Below are 17,922 nucleotides of genomic sequence, written 5' to 3'. Positions count from 1 at the left end.
GCCCTCTTCTGTATCATTGTTATGTCAGGACTCGGCTAACAGAACAGCCATGAGGACACTACCAGGCACTAAAGCAGAGGGAAATGGAAAATGCAGGAAATTGTGCATTGGCTCTTGAAGCCTCACCCTAACAGAAATGTACATCATTTCAACTCACAGTTTATTAACCAAAACAAGTCTTATGATAACATCTAACTCCAAGGGGACAGGGAACTGCAATCCTACCATGTGGTCAGAAGAAGAGCTAAAGGATAGTGAACAGTATGTATGTATGACCACCACAGTAAAGGACTCAGACCCCTGGTCTGGGGACAGAGAGAAGGAAAGAGAACTGTTTAGCCTCAACAGGAAGAACTGAATAGGTTGCAATTACTCTAACGAGCAAAGCAGCAGTGTACTCTACCATGGTTTACATACGTGTGCAGAAGCTTTCCGGAAGTAAGCAAGGAAACTGATCGCACTGGAAATGGGGAGTGTGGAGTAAGAAATGTTGACTTTCCCTTTGTACCTTTTGTAGTGTTTGAAAACTTAACCATGACACTCATTTACATGGATTAATTTATGAGACTCAGTTTCCCCCATTCTAAGTATTCAGCAGAAGACAGTGTAAATGGTCAAAAGGAAGTCCAAAGAATTGAGTGCTTATGACTGGGCGTAGCCAGGCTCTGCCCTAAACAGAAACATCTAAATGCTGTTGGGTGGACCTAGGGATAAAGAACACTGCCCTGCCCCCAGGAACCTAGCCAACACCTGCTCCACGCCTTTCCTGGAACTTATTCCTTCTCTAGAAGGAATATAGAGGACTTCGACCCTGGTCCCAAGACTCAGAACATTTTTTCTCCAATCCGAAGGCCAGCATCATGACACTATGTTATCTCTGATTATAGAAGATAAGTAACAATAGAAATCATGCTCTTGACTCAGAGCAAGGAAGTCCAATATACTAATTTCTTAGGAAATCTCAGATTTCTACCTAGGATCACTCCCCACTGCTACTCTGGGGCCTACTAAGGGGTCTGGGGCAGAAGAGGAGATCAAGGAAGATGTCCTAGGAAACTGCAAGGAACAAGATGCTGCCTTCCAAGAGCCTGACCTGGAGGACCCTTTGCACCATCACAAAAGGACTGTGAGCCAAAAGGAAGCCAGTTATGGAAAGGATGAGAAGACTGAGTCACTGGGACACAGCCTAACTGGAGTGCATGATCCAAGGCCAATGCTATGGGACTTCAGCTCCTCTTTCTGCTTTCCACCTCTAGGTCTGCACCCACTGCCAGCTGGATGTGACTGCTCAAGATTTGAGCAATGTCTCTCCTCCTTAGAGAACATTCTCAAGACAGGGCCTGGGAGCCCAGGGCAGAGCAGGCACTATCGGGAAGCAAACCAGGCTCACAAATCCTAAAAAAATATAAATCTCATACATCCCCTCATTGTTCAACAAATATTTCAATATTTTGATTCACCAAATGTTATTGGTCAGCAAGGAGCCCAGGAGCATGATAGGAAATGAGGGATATACAAACATGTGTAAGAACAGCCCACCCTCATCAGACCCACAGCCCAGCAGGGAGCATGAAACACAACCAAACACTAGGGTACATGGCCCAGTGAGGCTCAGAAGAGACAAAGGCACAGTTTGGTGGGAAACTGAAGAGGAAAGAACTAATTCAGAGCTTTTTCTGGGAACTTTCAGCCTGATCCATGGTCTCCCTTGACAAGGAACTGGATAGACCCAGCCTCTTATAATTTTCTTTTCTCTAAGGTAGGCTGTGCTGCTGGGGTAAGGGATATGAAGTTTCTCCTAGAATTTCACAAGCAACATGTCCTCAGGAACAGCACTGACAAAGAGTTCACAGTTCAGAAGGATGGTATAACAAAAGATAAATATTAGGTCTTTGTCCCCAGTTCCCTGCCCACAGCTCCCAAAGCATTGGATTCTCCAAGTGATGAGTGTCTTTTGTATGCTAACAAAATGATGGTGGATGGGAGCCCCAGATAGCTTCTGGATGGGGACTGGTTTCCGGACAAGTCCAAGACAGATGAGCAGGTTGGAACTCTCCAACCTCTGGGGAGATCCCAGGAGCTGGAGATTGAATTCAATCACGATGGCCAATGATTGATCCACCTACGTAAATGGAATGTCCATAAAGACCTCCAAATGACAGATTTCAGAGAGTTTCCAGGTTGGCGTACACATCAGGGTGCCAGGTGGGCGACATATCCAAAGAGAGCATAGCATGGAAGTTCCCTATGCACCTCTTCCACCGGACTCCTCCTGAGTTGTATCCTTTTAATGAGCTTATAATAGTAAATCAAGTGTTTTCCAGAGTCCTGAGTCATTCTAGCAAGTGATCGACTGTGAAGGGAGGGGTTTAACCAAGTTGGGCAGAAGCACGGGTATCTAGGAAGCTAAGAGTTGAGACTGATGTCTGTCCCTGGTGCCTGAGCCCTTTAGCTCTGGGAGGTCTGTATCAACTCAAGACAGTGTCAGAATTGAATGGAATCATTGGACACCCAGTTGGTGTTGCAAAAATGGAGAACTGGTTGATGTGAGAAGAAAACTTAACCAAAAGATCTTGTGGGAGCCTTTTCCGTATCTGGGCAATAAAAGGAAGGCCATACACAGGTGTCCCAGTGCAGCTGTGGGAGGAGAGGTGCTGAACAGTGTCCCTGCCCCTCCTCTTTTTGACTGCCCCCCTTGATGGACTCAGAAGCTGCACCCCCCAGTCTTTCTAGGCACGGTCATCATCCTTCCTTTCCCACATTTTCCCCTGGGCAGCCAGATACCTCTGCCCCCTTGCCTCTCTTTAGTCCTACAGCTGCATTAGCCTTCTGAGGTCTGTTCTAACTTTCCACCCTTTCTTCTCGAAATTTGACTGTCCTCCCTTTCACCCAAAGCCAACAAAATCTCTCCCTCCCAGGGATCTGTCTCTTGCTTCTTTCTCTGTTCAAGCCAGTTGGAGGCTTTAAATAGGAACTAAAGTCTCATGTCTTCCTGAAGAAGGTTTGTCAGACCCAGATCTTTTCCATTTGCAAGAAATAAGAACTCACTCAAACCCACCTGAGCCAAAATTGGAAATTTATTATAAGGTATCACGTTGTCCCAGACAATAAAAAAGCAGGAAGGACAGTCAGATGGCAGTTGAGCCACAGAAGGACAGAGACCATAACTGAAAAGCAGCCAGGGACCAAGGCTGCTGCCTGCTCAGGTCATACTCCCAGCTCTTAGGCACCAAGGAATTTCTCAACACCATTTCTCTGTGTATCTTCATTCCTCTCTCCATGGGGGCTTTCTCTACTCTGCCCACATAAGAGAAGACAGTCCCACATAGCTTCCAGAATTTACCATCTCTCAGATGAGGCAACCATCAGAATTCTAACTCCAAGATCCCCAGAGAAGGGAATGTGTTTCATGCTGCCCACCTGGAACATCAAGTAGCTATCCCCAGGCAGGCAGCCACGTAATACCAATGTGGCTGTGAGATCCGCCTGCACTGGAGGCACAGTTCTTAGAGAAAGGGGGATGCTGTCCTGGTTGGATACCCCCCAAAGCTTCACAGTGGCTGTATTTAGCCTTCCATTCACTCATTGGGATTATACGCAACCTACAGAAAATCTGGCAAGGCCACCTGCGTGGGGATAGACGTGTCTGCAGCAAGGAGGGCGGTGTGCACCTGTCCAGTCCTTTAGTCCACATTTTTAATGGTTGGAGCAACTTCCAGGAGCAGCTGGAGATACAGGGTGGCCATCTGCGACCACTTGGGCTGGCATCGGAAGTAGACAAGCAGGAAATAGACCGGGATGCCACTGAGCAGGAACAGGAAGATGTACAGGAACTCAGTCTGGGGGTGCTCGATGATGGGTGCAAGCACCAGGTAGAAGGAAGCAAGGAGCATGATGACAGGGATGACGGTGGGGACCTGCCAGAGACACAGAGACTGGATGATGGAGAGGCACGGGACAGGGTGTGTGGCCCCTGGGCTCTGTCCCTCCCACCTGCCTGCCTACCTGTTGCTTCCACCTGCCACCAGCTCCCCTCTTCCTGTCCCTGCCATCATACCTTGCCTAGCCAGAAAAGCCACGTGCTGGGTTACGGGGGCCATCCAAGGAGCCAAGACTTTGGGACCCAGCTTGATCTTCTCTGTGCTTTGTGAGTCCTACTGTGTAGGAGCCTCCTCTGGGCACGTGTCTCTCATTGTTCTCCCTCAGAGTCCTCCAGAGGAGAAATGAGTCCCCAGCAAGCAGAATCAAGGCCCTAGGACCCAGCTGTCCCTCACCCCCCAGGAAATACAGACATCTTCTACCAAATATGACAGCGGCCACCCCGGATGAGGCTGTGGACCAACAATCTGCCTCATGCACAGACTAGGGTTGGAAAAAGCCCAATGTTTATTCCAAAGTCTACCTTGTAAGGTCGAGGAAGATTCTTGTTCTTTATCCGCAAGTACAAGAGACAGCCAATGGTGGTTCCATAGGTGATCCAGCCAAGAAAGCTGAAAGGCAAACAGAAGCCACTCACTACCAGGCCCTGCCCTGGTTGGGCCTGCAAGAGGGGCTGGCCTTGTTGATGCAAACCCAGGGCACAAGTGCAAGCTCATCAGAGGCCTTTCAGCCACCCCCAGCCCCTTATTCATGCAGGCTAAGGAAAGAAGGCAAGGCTGGGGCACCAAGAACAAGAATGCATTGGGAGGGTATCCCCTCCTCTTTCATCTTCAGTCACCAAGTGACAATTACACAAGCCCAGGCCCCCACCTGGCTTCAGATTGGACCTTTCTTGACTGCCCCTGGCTGGACAGAAGAGGACAGTTTTCAAAGGGAGGGAAGTGCATATGTGTGTCCAAAAGAAAGAGTTTGGTCGAATCTCAAGGAGCCTGTGCTCTCCTCAGGGACCACACACTCATAGCAGATCCTCCTACCTTAGAGTTGGTGACAGGGTAGGCCGTGGAGCACCCAAACCAGCCCCTGGCCTCTGTCTTTGCCAGTGTGGGTAGCTGAGTGGCTGATGAAGGACTAATGAAAACCTCACCTGCCCTTGGAGACAGGGTCCAGACCAGGCTGTCCCTGGAGGCAGTCAAGATGGGGAGACATTGTGTCCTCATTGGGATGTGTCATCCTAACATTCTCACTCTGTGCTGGAACATTCTCGGTCACATCCCCCAAATCTCAGGCTAAAGAAACCCTGGGCTCACCATGGGTTTGATTTATTCTTGGCATATCATGAATTTAGCCTTTCTCATGGGAAGAAGATAAAAAGAAAAACCAGGTCTGTTACTCAATGTTCTGAAGAAAGTCACATCAAGCACTGTAGATCCTGTTCCAGGAAATTAATTATACTTATGACAACAAAAGAGAGAGCACACAATGCGTGAAAAAATTCTTCAGAGAACTCCCTCTGCACCCAGATGCTGCGCTCACCTGTGGGTGTGAGGACACACCCACCAACCCTGCTTCAGATGAGGTCATAAAGTTATGGCTGGATGGCTAGACGGCACAACTGCCCATCATTTCTGCCCCAGAGAAGGTAATAAAGGGGGTCAGAACATCTCCCCACTTTGATCCAATCACTGACTATACCCAGTGTGGTTGTGAGTCTGCCTTGTGTTCACTAGAGATATGCTGGGTCAGAGTCCTGAACACAGATCAGACGACAAAGGGAAAATCATGTCACAGCCAAGAGCTGCAGGTAGTGGGGAGTAAAGCCTGATGATGGCTTCAACATGATCCCGGCGACAGAGGAAAGGAACAAGGAAGAATAAAAAAATAACAAAGACAGCGCAAGCCTTTTGCTCATCTGCCTCTTGGTGAAACACTTGTCTCATTGAATTTTGGGAAACAGGGCAAGACAGAAGGGAGACACACTTGAATTTGGGAAACAGGGAGCCTGGGTGGCTCAGTTGGTTAAGCAACTGCCTTCGGCTCAGGTCATGATCCCAGAGACCCGGGATCAAGTCCCACATAGGGCTCCCAGCTCCACGGGGAGTCTGCTTCTCCCTCTGATCTTCTCCTCTCTCATGCTCTCTCTCACTGTGTCTCTCTCTCAAATAAATAAAATCTTTTTTAAAAAAATCTGGAAATACAATGAGGAGGGAATGGCTGAAATGGCTAGCTCAGGCTTCCAGAAGTGTGCGTGCACATATGTATGTATACATACATGCATATATGTGATAGTTACACATAGGGGCTTCCAGAAGCGTGTTATAGATATACACACACACATGTGCATGAGTGTGCACACACAGAGGACTTTTAAATATGTGAATGAGTGTATGTGAGCGTGCACACAAAGGCACTATGAGATACCCACACAGGAGGACAATCTCACTTGCCTCAAGAAGTTCACGATGGTGCTGAAGTTTCCCGGGATGACCAGGACCAGAGCCACTGTGGTGGTAAACATCAAGGCCGGAGTTGGTGTGAGGTGATGCACATGAACCATGGACAGAAGCTGGGGCTGGGAGCAAAGCCAGGTGTCAGGCAGCCCCCCGGGGAGCCACAGCAGCTACATGCCCTGGGAAGCTTCCTGCCCTCTTCCCCGACCAAATTCATTCTGGACACCAGTGGGCCCAACTTAATAGTCCCCAGTCTCCACTGCTTCTGGGTGTAGATCTCTGTGGCTCACCTGGGGTGAAACCAGGCCCAGGATGCAGAATGGGGGGACCTATCCCGCCAGGCCAGCCAAGACCCAGCTGGGAGAGAGTGTAGAGAGCTGAAGCAGGTGCCTGGCCAGGTCGTTCAACTTTCTATTGCTCATCCCCAACACAGGAAGAGGGACCAAGGGTGGGAAGACAGACAAAGAGGGAGGAAAGGGTAGGGCAGTTGCTGGTGGAGCATGGAGTAGGACTGTGGGTTATTGTGGTAGACTGTACTATTACTCAGCAAATAGTCAGTCTCCCCCTCCCACCCCTGTGGGACAAATACTGTCTGGTTCCCCATCCATTGGCGCTGGGCTTGGCCAATGAACTGTGAGCAGGAGTAACACAGCAGAGGCTCAAAATACATTTGTATGCTTTTGGCTTGGTCTCTTCAACCCCTGCCACCTGCTCCAGGCAAAAACATACTTTGGCCTGGGTCCCTGAGACAAGAACAGACTCAGAGTCCCAAAAGAAGAAATCTGAACACAAACCCCAGCCTGAAGCAGAGCCACAGGGGACTCAGGGACTGATGAATGTTTGCTGTTGTCAGCCCCGGACGCCTGGGAGCTGCCCGTTACTCAGCATCATTGCCACAAAGGCTACCAGAGGGACAGTCCCTGGGGGAAGGGCCCTGGGCATCCACATTGGCTCTACTCCTATGGCTTCACCCACTGCCCCCACACCCCCGGAGTGTACAAATATCCCCACCACCTACAAGCTCCACAGTGACCCTGTATGGTGATCTCCCAAAACCCGAAAGTCAAAGGATTGGAGTTTAAATGGAGAGGCGTGGGATGCTTTAATCCCATTCTTAGGAAGAACAGGGCTCTGTCTTACAGGGGAAGGCCTGGCTTAGGCTCAGAGCTAAGTTCAGGCAGGAGAAAGCTTAGCCTCTGCAGTCCTCCAGTCCTTCCTCCTGCAGCACCCCCACCTCGCCCGGCCGGGACCCTCTCTCTCACCATGTGGCCCTCTCTTGCAGCCGCATAGCACACACGGCTTCCACCGAAGAATATCCCATTGACGGAGCCAAACGTGGAGAGTGTGACAGCCAAGGGTACCAGCCAGGCCCAGGCTCCCAGCACCTGGTTCCTAGGACAACAGAGGAATCAAGGGAAGGAACTCCAGCAGCAAACTGGAGGCCAACCACCAGGAAACAGAGCTAGCAAAACATCTAGAGGCAAGCTGAAACGCACAGGGGGCACTCTCCCTCCCCAGTCTGGATGGTCCGCCTGGCGGTCAAGGATCGCATCACCTGACCTACTCACCCCCAGCTCACGGCCACAGCGTTAGAGGAGAGGATCTCATTGGATGACAACACTAGCAGGTAACTGATGTTGACCAGGAGGTAGAGGCTGGTGACCAGAGGGATGGCGATCAGCAGCGCCCACACCAGGTTTTGCTGCAAAGATCCGGGAGAAGAGGCCCCATGTTTGCGGGGGAGGTCCTTCTCAGGCCCTAGAACACACTCGTCCGGGCAGTGCTGAGACTATCCTGGCCACGGGGAATATGCTGGGCCCCGGTTGTGCCCCTCGTCCATGTGCTCACAGCCCCACATCGTGGACACAGAAAGAACAGGTGTCCTGGGAGGCCCTGAGGGGCACTAACCAGTCAGAGCAGTGGAGGTACAGAGGGGCTGACAGGAGTGGGGCGGGGAGAGGCGCTATCACCAAAACTTCCAGAATGAGCAGGGCCATATGCTGGGCTCTCCTGGAAGAACGGGAGAGACTCCCGCTGGTAGGGATGGGGCATTCCCAGCAGGGGCAACCGTGAGAGCAGAGGCACAGAGAAGGGACAAGAAAGTTAAAGATCTTCCTTCTTGGCTGTTCATTGATCTTTCCAGCTGGAATATTCCAAGACCACCACGCCAACCCTGCCCAATCTCTGGGTCTCCAGAATGCAGGCCCAGACTGCAGGCCATTACTCCCAAGGGTTCCACTCTGCCCCTCCATCTCCTCAACTGGAAATTGGGGGTCATTGGGGATCTGTAAAGTGGGACTCCCTACTGCTCTGCCTCTGCGAGGTGTAAGGGTCATCGAAGAGGAACAGAAAGAAGGGCCTGGACAGAGGGGCCGTGGGAACTCACGGCAGGCTGTACTGGGAGCTAAGGGCCAATCTGACCCATGGTCTCCCAGGAAAGGTACTGAGGGGCTGGGTGGCTCAGTCGGTTAAGTGTCTGACTCTTGGTTTCAGTTCAGGTCATGGTCTCAGGGTCGCGAGATCGAGCCCTGCGTCAGGCTCCACACTCAGCGCAGAGTCTGCTGGAGACTCTGTCTCCCTCTGCCTCTGCCCCTCCTGCTCATGCTCACTCTTGCTCACTCACTGTCTCTCTAAAATAAATAAATTTTTCAAAAATAATAAAAGAAAGGGACTGAGCAGGCATCCAGTAAAAATGGAGGAATCCATGAAAACTGGGTACATCAGTGTATTCCCTCCGACTTCACACCCCCAGCCCTGGCCATCATTCTGAAGCCAAGAGCAAAGGGAAGGAAGGGGTCTCCTTTGGGACCCACAGAACTACTCAACTTTCCCCAGGCGTGGGCCACCCTGGATAGACATCTTTAAACTCCAAAGTAGGAGGAAGGAAAAGCTTTCTCTAGGTGTCCTTTGGCTTACCTTGTGAGGGGCAGGCAAGCACTGATGAGCCCAGGGCCTCTCCCCTCCATACCAAACGGGACACCAGAACCTGGCATTGCTGTTACTGACACTTACAATGTAACACAAATGAAACAGAGAAGTGGTCATGCTGTACCAAGAGGCAGGGAGTTCTCCTCCAGACTTGGCACAGCGCCATCCAGGGGAGAGCTATACCACCATCCCACACAGACCTCCTTGCCCACTGTAAGGTAAGACCTTCCCCACATTTAAGACTCTCTCCTGGTTAGCATATTTTCTGTTCTTCAATGTGATATAAAAAAACAATTTCCAGAGCTTTCTTCAGGGCCAAGATCTCCCCACAGAAAACTCTGGAGGGAAGCATGGGAGGAAATGCATGGGGGCACTGAGGACAGAGTAGTGATCTCAGGGACTGTCTTCATGCCTCCTTCAAATGTCCTTGAGACACAAACGTGCCCTGTTCTTTTGAGTCTCTGGGTTCCTGTTCACACTGCTTCTGCATGGCTGTTTTGCCACAAACCTCATCAGCGCTTCAAGGTTCAACTCTAACCCGCCACATAGGGAAGGCCTGCTTGACTGCTCTGACTCCTGGCGATCTCTTTTTTCTGAGTTGCGGCAGCAAGCGGAGGCAAGCTTTATTATATCCAAGCCTCTGTCCCATCCTGTCCTGTCCTCTAAGGGCGGGGGCCAGATAGGTGACCAATTCAGCCCAGTTTGCCTGAGACTTTCATGCTTTTAGCCCCTGAAGTCCAGCATTCCTGGGAACGCTTCAGCCCCAGACAACCGGGAAGGCTGGTCAGCTGACCTAGCAGGTCACGTGACAGTTATGTGCACGGGAAGCCAGGAGGATGGCAATGGAGTCTCATATAAAATGGGTCCTTCCACATCCCCTCTAGCTCTCAAAACTGGGGACCTAAAAGCAAAGGAAGTTGCGCCAACTACTACATAGGCATGACAGCAAATTCCTCATCTTTCCAGTCCTGAAAGTCCTGTTCTGTCTGGTCCAGAAGATGCCACTTGTGGCAAAGATGGGCTGGGGGAACAGAGTCCTGGGTTGCCCCCCACAATGGGCCTCATGGTGGAGGACCCTCAGCAGGCAAAGACCCACCATGCATGACCCAGCCACGTGCTAAGTCCCAGGGAAGTGGACCTCATGTGCTTTTAAACTTAACTCATCTTGGACAGCACACCTGCCAGCTGATGAGCTATGACAGCAAAGCCCCACGGTGCACCACAAGAACAGTGGGATTTCCTGGCTTCGTTCCTGAACACCTTAACTCTTCGCTCAGATTCATAAGACCGGCCCAGGTTTGGCACAGGTTCTGCAGGGTTTTTTGTTTTTTTTTAAAAAAGTGTGACACGAAGATACACTGAACATGTGCTTCAGGGGGCGGAGTGAGAACCAGCCTTTCAAATGTCCAGCATTCAGAGCCATGGCTTTGTTTTTGCTTTGAAACCCACATTTGTCAAAAATGCTCCATACGCACACCCAAGGTCAGCGAGCGACAGCCTGTGGACCAAATCCAGCCTGCTGCTTGTTTTTGTAAATAAACTTTTGGGAGACCATCACCACACTCATTTGTTTACCTATGGCTATTTTCATGCTACAACAGACTTGAGTAATCTTGACAGAGACCTCGTGGCCTGCAAAACCTAAAATATTAACTCTCTGATGTTTTACAGGAAAAGGTGGCTAATCCACACTATGGCATGGGAGCTCGTCTCACTCATCTTTGGGCCCCTTGCTCTTTCCCTCAACCAGCTCTGAGCTCAGGGCCTGGGTTCAGAGAGAGTAGTCTACTCCCCATGAGCTCCCTATAGCTCCCACCCCACCCAGAGCCAACCTGAGCACACACTAGCCATTCACCTCAAATTACAGCTGTTGTCTCCATGCACAAGTGGTTATGCCGTCTGACACCTTGAAGCCCCGTGAGGTAGAGGGGGCAGCTATGAAGATCTTGTTTCACAGGCCAGGGACTGAAGCACAAGGATTTACATGCAAGAATAAAAACTGGGTCCCAGAACTCCAGCCCTCACCCCAATCTCTCTCTGCTCTTAGACTTCAGCCTCCAAGCTCCTTGTCTCCTCCCAAATTCTCCCAACACTCGCCTCCAGGGAGCTTTTTTCGAGAGCTGAGACATGTAAAGACCCTTTAGCCAGCCTCAGGGAGGTAGAGGAAAAGACTCAGTTCTCATCCTCTGAGAATTAAAGATACCTGCAGGAAAGAAAAAAAAAGAAAAGAAAAGAAGTAGCAACCTAAGCAAATATATTTACAGCAAAGAGTTAATTTCCATAATAACTCAAGAGTCCGCATGTTCCAAATATCAAGATAGATAACAAGCTGAGTCATCAAGCATGGCCTCTCGCTAGTCACATGACCTCAGAATCACTTCCCTCTTTCTAAATCTGTTTTCCCATGTGAAAAATGGGGAAGAGTACCTACCTCACAGGGCAAATGAGACCTCAGGCATGATCCTATAAAGTTCCATGCTCACTTGGGAAATTATTACTCATATAATTCCATACACAAATTAAGGTAGACGGTGGGCTGGCATTCAGGACTGCAAACAGGGAGCCCCCACTTTCAGCTGATGTCTCATGGTCTTGTCAGCTCAAATAACAATACTTGGAACTGCTGATGTCTGGAGATCTCACACCCTGAAGAAGTATCACGGACTCACCTTTGGATTCTTGAGCTCTTCCATCACATAGTTGACATTATTCCATCCATCAAAGGACCACAGTCCCTGGTAGAAGGCCATACCGATGCGCCCGGGCTGCTGCGTGGTATTGTGGAAGGCAAACAGAAAGGCTTCCGTGTAGCCACGGCCCTGGCCCAGCACCACAGCCCCACCCCCCACGATGACCAACAACGAGAACACTTTGGCGACCGTGCACACATTCGTCAGCATGGTGGCCAGCCTCGAGCTCCTGCAGTTGACCAGCATCAGCGACAGGATGCAGATGGCTGCCACACCCTTGAGCACAGCCTGCGGCAGCGAGGAGCAGCCAGGGTAGAACGGAGCCACTGCATACTCAGCAAAGCTCAGAGAGATGGCAGCGATGGCGGCTGGTCTGACCAACAGCACAAACGTGTAGATAACCAGGAAGGCTGGCAAGGAGCCAAAGATTTGCAGGATGTAGGCATATTCCCCCCCAGACTTGGGAACCAGAGCACCCAGCTCAGCATAGCACAGGGCACCCATCATGGCCAGGAGACCACAGGCTGCCCAGACCACAAGACTGGCCCCAGGGCTGCCTATGTAGACCAAGACCCCCTGTGGTGACATGAAGATACCAGAACCGACCATACAGCCAGCAGTCAGGGACACAGCACTCCACAAGCCAATCTCCCTCCTCAGCCTTAGCCCCCTGCCACCTGGCTCCCGTCCTGCCACCCCCTCACCGCCATCTCTTTCCTGCCTTCTCTCCATCTCAGGACTTCACTAGTTGCTATGTCTAGTTGAGCAGAAGCAGATGCTCTGATAGATAATCTGTCTTGTGAGCTTCCTGCAGGAGTTAATGATTACAGCGCCTGAGGACATCTGAACCAGAGACCAGACACCCATTTTGAAAGGACTGAGCCTTCACGGATCTACCAGTCCAGTAGAGTCAGTCTGCAGGAGCTTTTTGCCAATGGAACCCAGGAAAGATCAAGGGGAAAAAAGAGGGACTTAGCAGAAATCCCTACTGCCCAACCCCACAACACTGTGTGTGTGGGCTAACAGTTGGATGGGTGCTCCGTGCCAACAGTAAGAATGGTGAGCAACTGAACATCAGGAATCTAAAAAAAAAAATCTCTGCAGTAGTTTTATCAGTCAAGCAATAAAATCCCTATTTTATCAGGATTCCAATTAGAATTGCACGAGCCCTTAAAGGAAGAACCAATATCATCAAAGAAGAGAATTCAAATAGTACAGAACAGAACTTATACCCCTAGCAGGAAGGGAGCAGATGGTTAAAAGTAAGGTTCAGGGTCAGGAATGGGATCCTGTGTTCAAATCCTAGCTCTAGTCCCCCACAGTTGTGTGAACTCAGACGAGGTCTCTGAACTTCACCCTACTCACCTGTCCATTAATTACAGTACCCACCACATAGGGTAATTCTAAGGATTAAATAGCATAGTCCATTCGAAGTAGCTAGAATAGGAAATGAAATGGAGTAAGCTTGCCTCCTTTTTTTTTTTTTAAGAGATAGCATATGTTTTGTTTTTTTAAGTGTTTTGTTTTTGTTTTTGTTTTATTTATTTGTCAGAGAGAGAGCATTAGGCTCCCCACTGAGCAAGGAGCCCTATGTGGGACTCGATCCCAGGACCCTGGGATCATGACCTGAGCCAAAAGGCAGATGCTTAATAAACTGAGTCACCCAGGCATCCCCAGGCTTGCCTTAAATGTTAGCTATTACTATGTACCTAAGAGTTTCATTAGTTCCCTAGTTTCAGATATATATATGAACATTATATATGTATATATATAATTATATATGAACATTGTATGTGTACATATATATGAATATTATATATGTATACATATTTAAATATATATTTCAATCTTGGGTTATAGAACCTTTACCAGTGTTGTTATGGAAAGGTCAGTGAAACTCACTAGCATTTGGAAAAAAGATGCTGATACCCACAGTGAGCAGAAAGCTAACTGCAGTCTCCCAAACAGGCAGATCTAGGTTAAGGCAGCCATATGGGCTACTTCGATCTCATGTGCATGTGCAGTTAATAAATCTCTTGACAGATGCAGGAGCTTTGCTGTTACTGGTTCCTGGCGTGTCCATCCTCCCCTTGCTGCATGGACGCCTGCTTGACATAGGTCCTCTGAAAAGGTAGAGACATCTTCAAAAAATCGTGAAGAGGGAGCCCTTCAAAATTCAGAAGGTCCTCCAAGATTCCTACCCAGCAGGAAGGTAGGGAAAAAGGCAGAGAAGTAATTAAGAAGAAAAGGACCTAGAAGAATTGGAGGGAAAGAAGATGAGATAGAATAGAGCCCTGAAAGCTCAGGAAGGAAAATCCACTTCTTTCCTGGCCATGGCAAAGTAGTAAATAACACCCTCAAATGTCAACCCTCTTCTTTTCCAGAGCTGTTGCTAGTGGGTGCTAACTGCAGAGTCAGAGGACAGTCCACAAGACCACCCTAACCTCTGATACCAATGGTAAATTTGGAGGTTCCCAACACTATCCTTCTGTTCAATAATTTGCTAAGAAGCTTTACAGAACTCACAAAAAGCTTTCATACTCAAGTTATGTTTTATTACACTTAAAGGATCCAGATTAATGTCAGCCAAGGGAGGAAAGACATAGGGCAGAATCCAAGAGAATTCCAAACATAGAGCTTCTAGTTTTCTTCTCCCTGTGGAGTCAGAACAGCATTACTCTCCAGGCGTTGATGTGTGACAATAAGCCCATCATACTGTCAACCAGGGAAACTCACCCGAGCCTTAGTGTCCACTCTTTATTGGGGTCCTATCACATAGATCTGGTTGACTGTCCATGTGGCTGACTTCAGCTTCCGGCCCCTCAGGAGATCAAGCTGGTATTTCATGACCCAAAGCCCCTATCCAAAAATCACATTTCTACTAGCTGGCTTGCCCAAGGTCCCCAGGCAAATAAAGACAGGGCAATCAGGCATGACATTCCAAAGGCTTAGAGATTACCTCCCAGAAGCTGAAGGCAAGGGTCAGGCCTCTCTTGGGGCAAGGTTAAATTCTTTACTATAAAGATGTGAAGGCACCTGTGACCTAAAGAACATTAGGAGAACATAAAGATTGTTTTGAATGACTCATCTTGTCAAGCAGTGTGTCTAAAGAGGAGGACCCTACATGCCAGGCTAAGGAGCTAGAACCAGCCAGGAAGAGAGGGAAGAGGACAATGAGTAGAAGCCTCAGGGCTTTCTGAATGGAAGGAACTAGAAACTCTGAAGTTCTATGGGCTTCAATGAGCAACTCCTGCTGCCCTTCCAGAATCTGGCACGTGTGGTCTTCAGTTCCAGGGTCAGACCTGCCTGTGAGGAAGGGACCTCTGAAGCAGAGCTGAACCTATATGTCATCCCTCTGCTGCCATCACAGGTGATGGGGTAGCTGATGGACCCAGTCTGAGGCTCAGTCAATGGATGTCTTAGGAAGAAATCCCGCACCCAAGAGCCAGAGAACTGGGTTTTACATCACTGTGCATTTGATGAAATCTTTATTAGTTCCATTTCCCATCAGGAATATGGGGCTGATGATTCTCCCACAAAAGGGTTCATGAGAATAGACCAAACACTTTCATGTCCCATTATCCTATGGAGATGAATGGAGTTATGCTAACTTCTATTCAAAGAAATAATGGCTGAAAACTTTCCATATTTGATGAGTAAACATTAATTTACATACCCAAGAAGTTCAACTCTAAATAGAATAAAGAAATACACAGACACCTCATAATCAAACTATCAAAAGTCAGACCATGAGGGGCGCCTGGGTGGCTCAGTTGTTGAGCGTTTGCCTTCAGCTCAGGTCATGATCCCAGGGTCCTGGGATCAAGCCCCGTGTCAGGCTCCCTGCTCAGCGGGAAGCCTGCTTCTCCCTCTCCCACTCCCCCTGCTTATGTTCCCTCTCTCGCTATGTCTCTCTCTGTCAAATAAATAAAAAGCTTAAAAAAAAAAAAAAAGTCAGACCATGAGAGAATCTTTAAAGCAGCAAGAAAGAAGCAAATCATCTGGTACAAGTACTCCTGGACAAGGTTAACAGCTAATTTCTCATCAGAAACCATGGAGGCCAGAAGGCAGTGAGATGGCATCTTCAAAGTGCTGGAGCAAAAGTTCAGCCAAGGATCCTATTTCTAGTAAAACTCTCCCTCAAGATAAAAAAGAAAGGAAGAGAGACGCCTGGGTGGCTCAGTGGGTTAAAGCCTCTGCCTTCAGCTCGGGTCATGATCCCGGGGTCCTGGGATAGAGCCCTACATCGGGCTCTCTACTCTGCAGGGAGCCTGCTTCTCCCCTCTCTCTGCCTGACTCTCTGCCTTGTTGTGATCTCTCTCTCTGTCAAATAAATAAGTAAAATCTTAAAAAAAAAAAAAAAAAGGAAGAAAGGAAGAAATTCCCAGATAACCAAAAGCTGAGAAGGTTCGTTTCTAGCAGACCTGCCCTCTAAGAACTGCTAGAGGGAGTCCTTCCGGCTGAAATGAAAGGAGCCTTCACAGTAACTCAAATCCACACAAAGAAATCAAGAACACTGATAAAAGTATCAACATAGACAAATATAAAGACAGTATTAATGTCTTTTTTTACCTCCTCATTTTTCCTATCTAATTTATTTATTTTTTAAAGATTTTCTTTATTTATTTGAGAGAGAGAGCACATGCACATATACGCACATAGCCGGGAGGAGTAGAGGGAGAGGGAAAGAGAGTTTCAAGCGGACTCCATGCTGAGCAGGGAGCCCAACTTGGGCCTCTGTCTCATGACACCGAGATCATGACCTGGGCTGAAACCTACAGCTGGACACTTAATAGACTATGCCACCCAGGTGCCCCTTTCCTAACTAATTTAAAAGAAATCCAGAAATGCTGCTGGGGCACAAGTTCCTTTGCACCTCTGTCTCACATTATATATAAAAATTAATTCAGAATGGATCAAAGACCTAAATGAAAGCTTTAAAACTACAAAACTCTTAGCAGGAAACATAGTTGCAAATCTTCATGACCTTGGGTTGAACAATCGTTTCTTAAATATGCCACCAAGAGCATAAACTAGAAAAGAAATATAAATGGGGTTTCATCAAAATTTAAAACTTTTGTGCATCAGATGGCATCCAAAAAAGTGAAAAGAAAACCCACAAAAAGGGGGGAAAAACCTTTGCAAATCTTGGACCTGGCAAGAGTCTAGTATTCAGAAGATATAAAGAACTCTTACAACTCAACAACAACAACAACAAAAACCTGAAACAACCCAATTTAAAAATGGGCGAATGACTTAAAAGACATTTCTCCAAAGAAGACAGTCAAATGGCCACGAAGCACACGAAAAGATGTTCACTATCATTAGTCATTAGGGAAATGCAAATCAAAACCACAATGGGATACCTCTTCATGCCTCCTATGAAGGCTCTAGTTAAAAACAGAAAATGTGACATTTTAATGAGGATGTGGAGAAATGTGAACCCTCACACATTGCTATTAGAAATATAAAACAGTGGGGCACCTGGGTGGCTCAGTGGGTTAAGCCTCTGCCTTCGGCTCAGGTCATGATCTCAGGGTCCTGGGATAGAGCCGGGCATCAGGCTCTCTGCTCAGCAGGAAGCCTGCTTCCTCCTCTCTTTCTCTGCCTGCCTTTCTGCCTACTTGTGATCTTTGTCTGTCAAATAAATAAATAAAATCTTAAAAAAAAAAAAGGAAATATCAAACGGTGTCACCACTGTAGAACAATTTGCAGTTTCTCAAAAATTTAAACATAAACTTACCATATAACCCAATAATCCCATTTTCAGATACATACCCAAAGAACTAAAGACATACTCACACAAAAAGCTGTATACAGATTTTTATAGCAGCACTATTCTTAATAGCCAAAAGGTGGAAGCAACCCAATGTCCATCAATTGACGAATGGCTAAATAAAATGTAGTATATCCGTACAATGGAATATTATTCGACCATAAAAGGAATGAAGCACTGATATATGCTAGTACATGGATGA

The 17,922-nt window shown here is 48.2% G+C and overlaps 1 protein-coding gene across 4 annotated transcripts; it reads right to left on the bottom strand.

Annotated features, from left to right (window-relative positions):
- Nucleotides 1-3,061: 3,061 nt before the first annotated feature.
- On the bottom strand, nt 3,062-12,926 carry LOC125109940 (b(0,+)-type amino acid transporter 1-like). 4 transcript variants are annotated; one of them, XM_047747044.1, is made up of 6 exons: nt 11,924-12,919; nt 7,895-8,028; nt 7,589-7,718; nt 6,324-6,448; nt 4,403-4,490; nt 3,062-3,917 (listed from the first exon to the last, which is right to left on the bottom strand). In XM_047747044.1, exons 1-6 carry the CDS (start codon nt 12,674-12,676, stop codon nt 3,684-3,686), a joined length of 1,464 nt encoding a protein of 487 aa, XP_047603000.1. In that variant the 5' UTR covers nt 12,677-12,919; the 3' UTR covers nt 3,062-3,683. The 4 variants fall into 4 exon arrangements, with proteins under 4 accessions (XP_047603000.1, XP_047603001.1, XP_047603003.1 ...); XM_047747047.1 differs by lacking the exon at nt 6,324-6,448 and having other exon boundaries at nt 3,700-3,917; nt 11,924-12,922; XM_047747045.1 differs by lacking the exons at nt 6,324-6,448; nt 7,589-7,718 and having other exon boundaries at nt 11,924-12,924.
- Between the last annotated feature and the right edge of the window lie 4,996 nt (nt 12,927-17,922).

This window comes from Lutra lutra, chromosome 9 (assembly GCF_902655055.1).
Source record: "Lutra lutra chromosome 9, mLutLut1.2, whole genome shotgun sequence".
Lineage (NCBI taxonomy): Eukaryota > Metazoa > Chordata > Mammalia > Carnivora > Mustelidae > Lutra > Lutra lutra.
This window is presented reverse-complemented; position numbering and strand designations above follow the sequence as displayed.

What these genes read in the sequence shown, in the direction of transcription:
- LOC125109940 (XM_047747044.1), bottom strand. Translation starts at nt 12,676, where the DNA reads ATGGAGAGAAGGCAGGAAAGAGATGGCGGTGAGGGGGTGGCAGGACGG. An exon ending in AAGAGCTCAAGAATCCAAAG is followed by an intron (nt 8,029 to 11,923) that starts GTGAGTCCGTGA and finishes GGATCTTTGCAG; the next exon opens with CAAAACCTGGTGTGGGCGCT. An exon ending in CTGCAAGAGAGGGCCACATG is followed by an intron (nt 6,449 to 7,588) that starts GTGAGAGAGAGG and finishes CTTTGCTCCCAG; the next exon opens with CCCCAGCTTCTGTCCATGGT.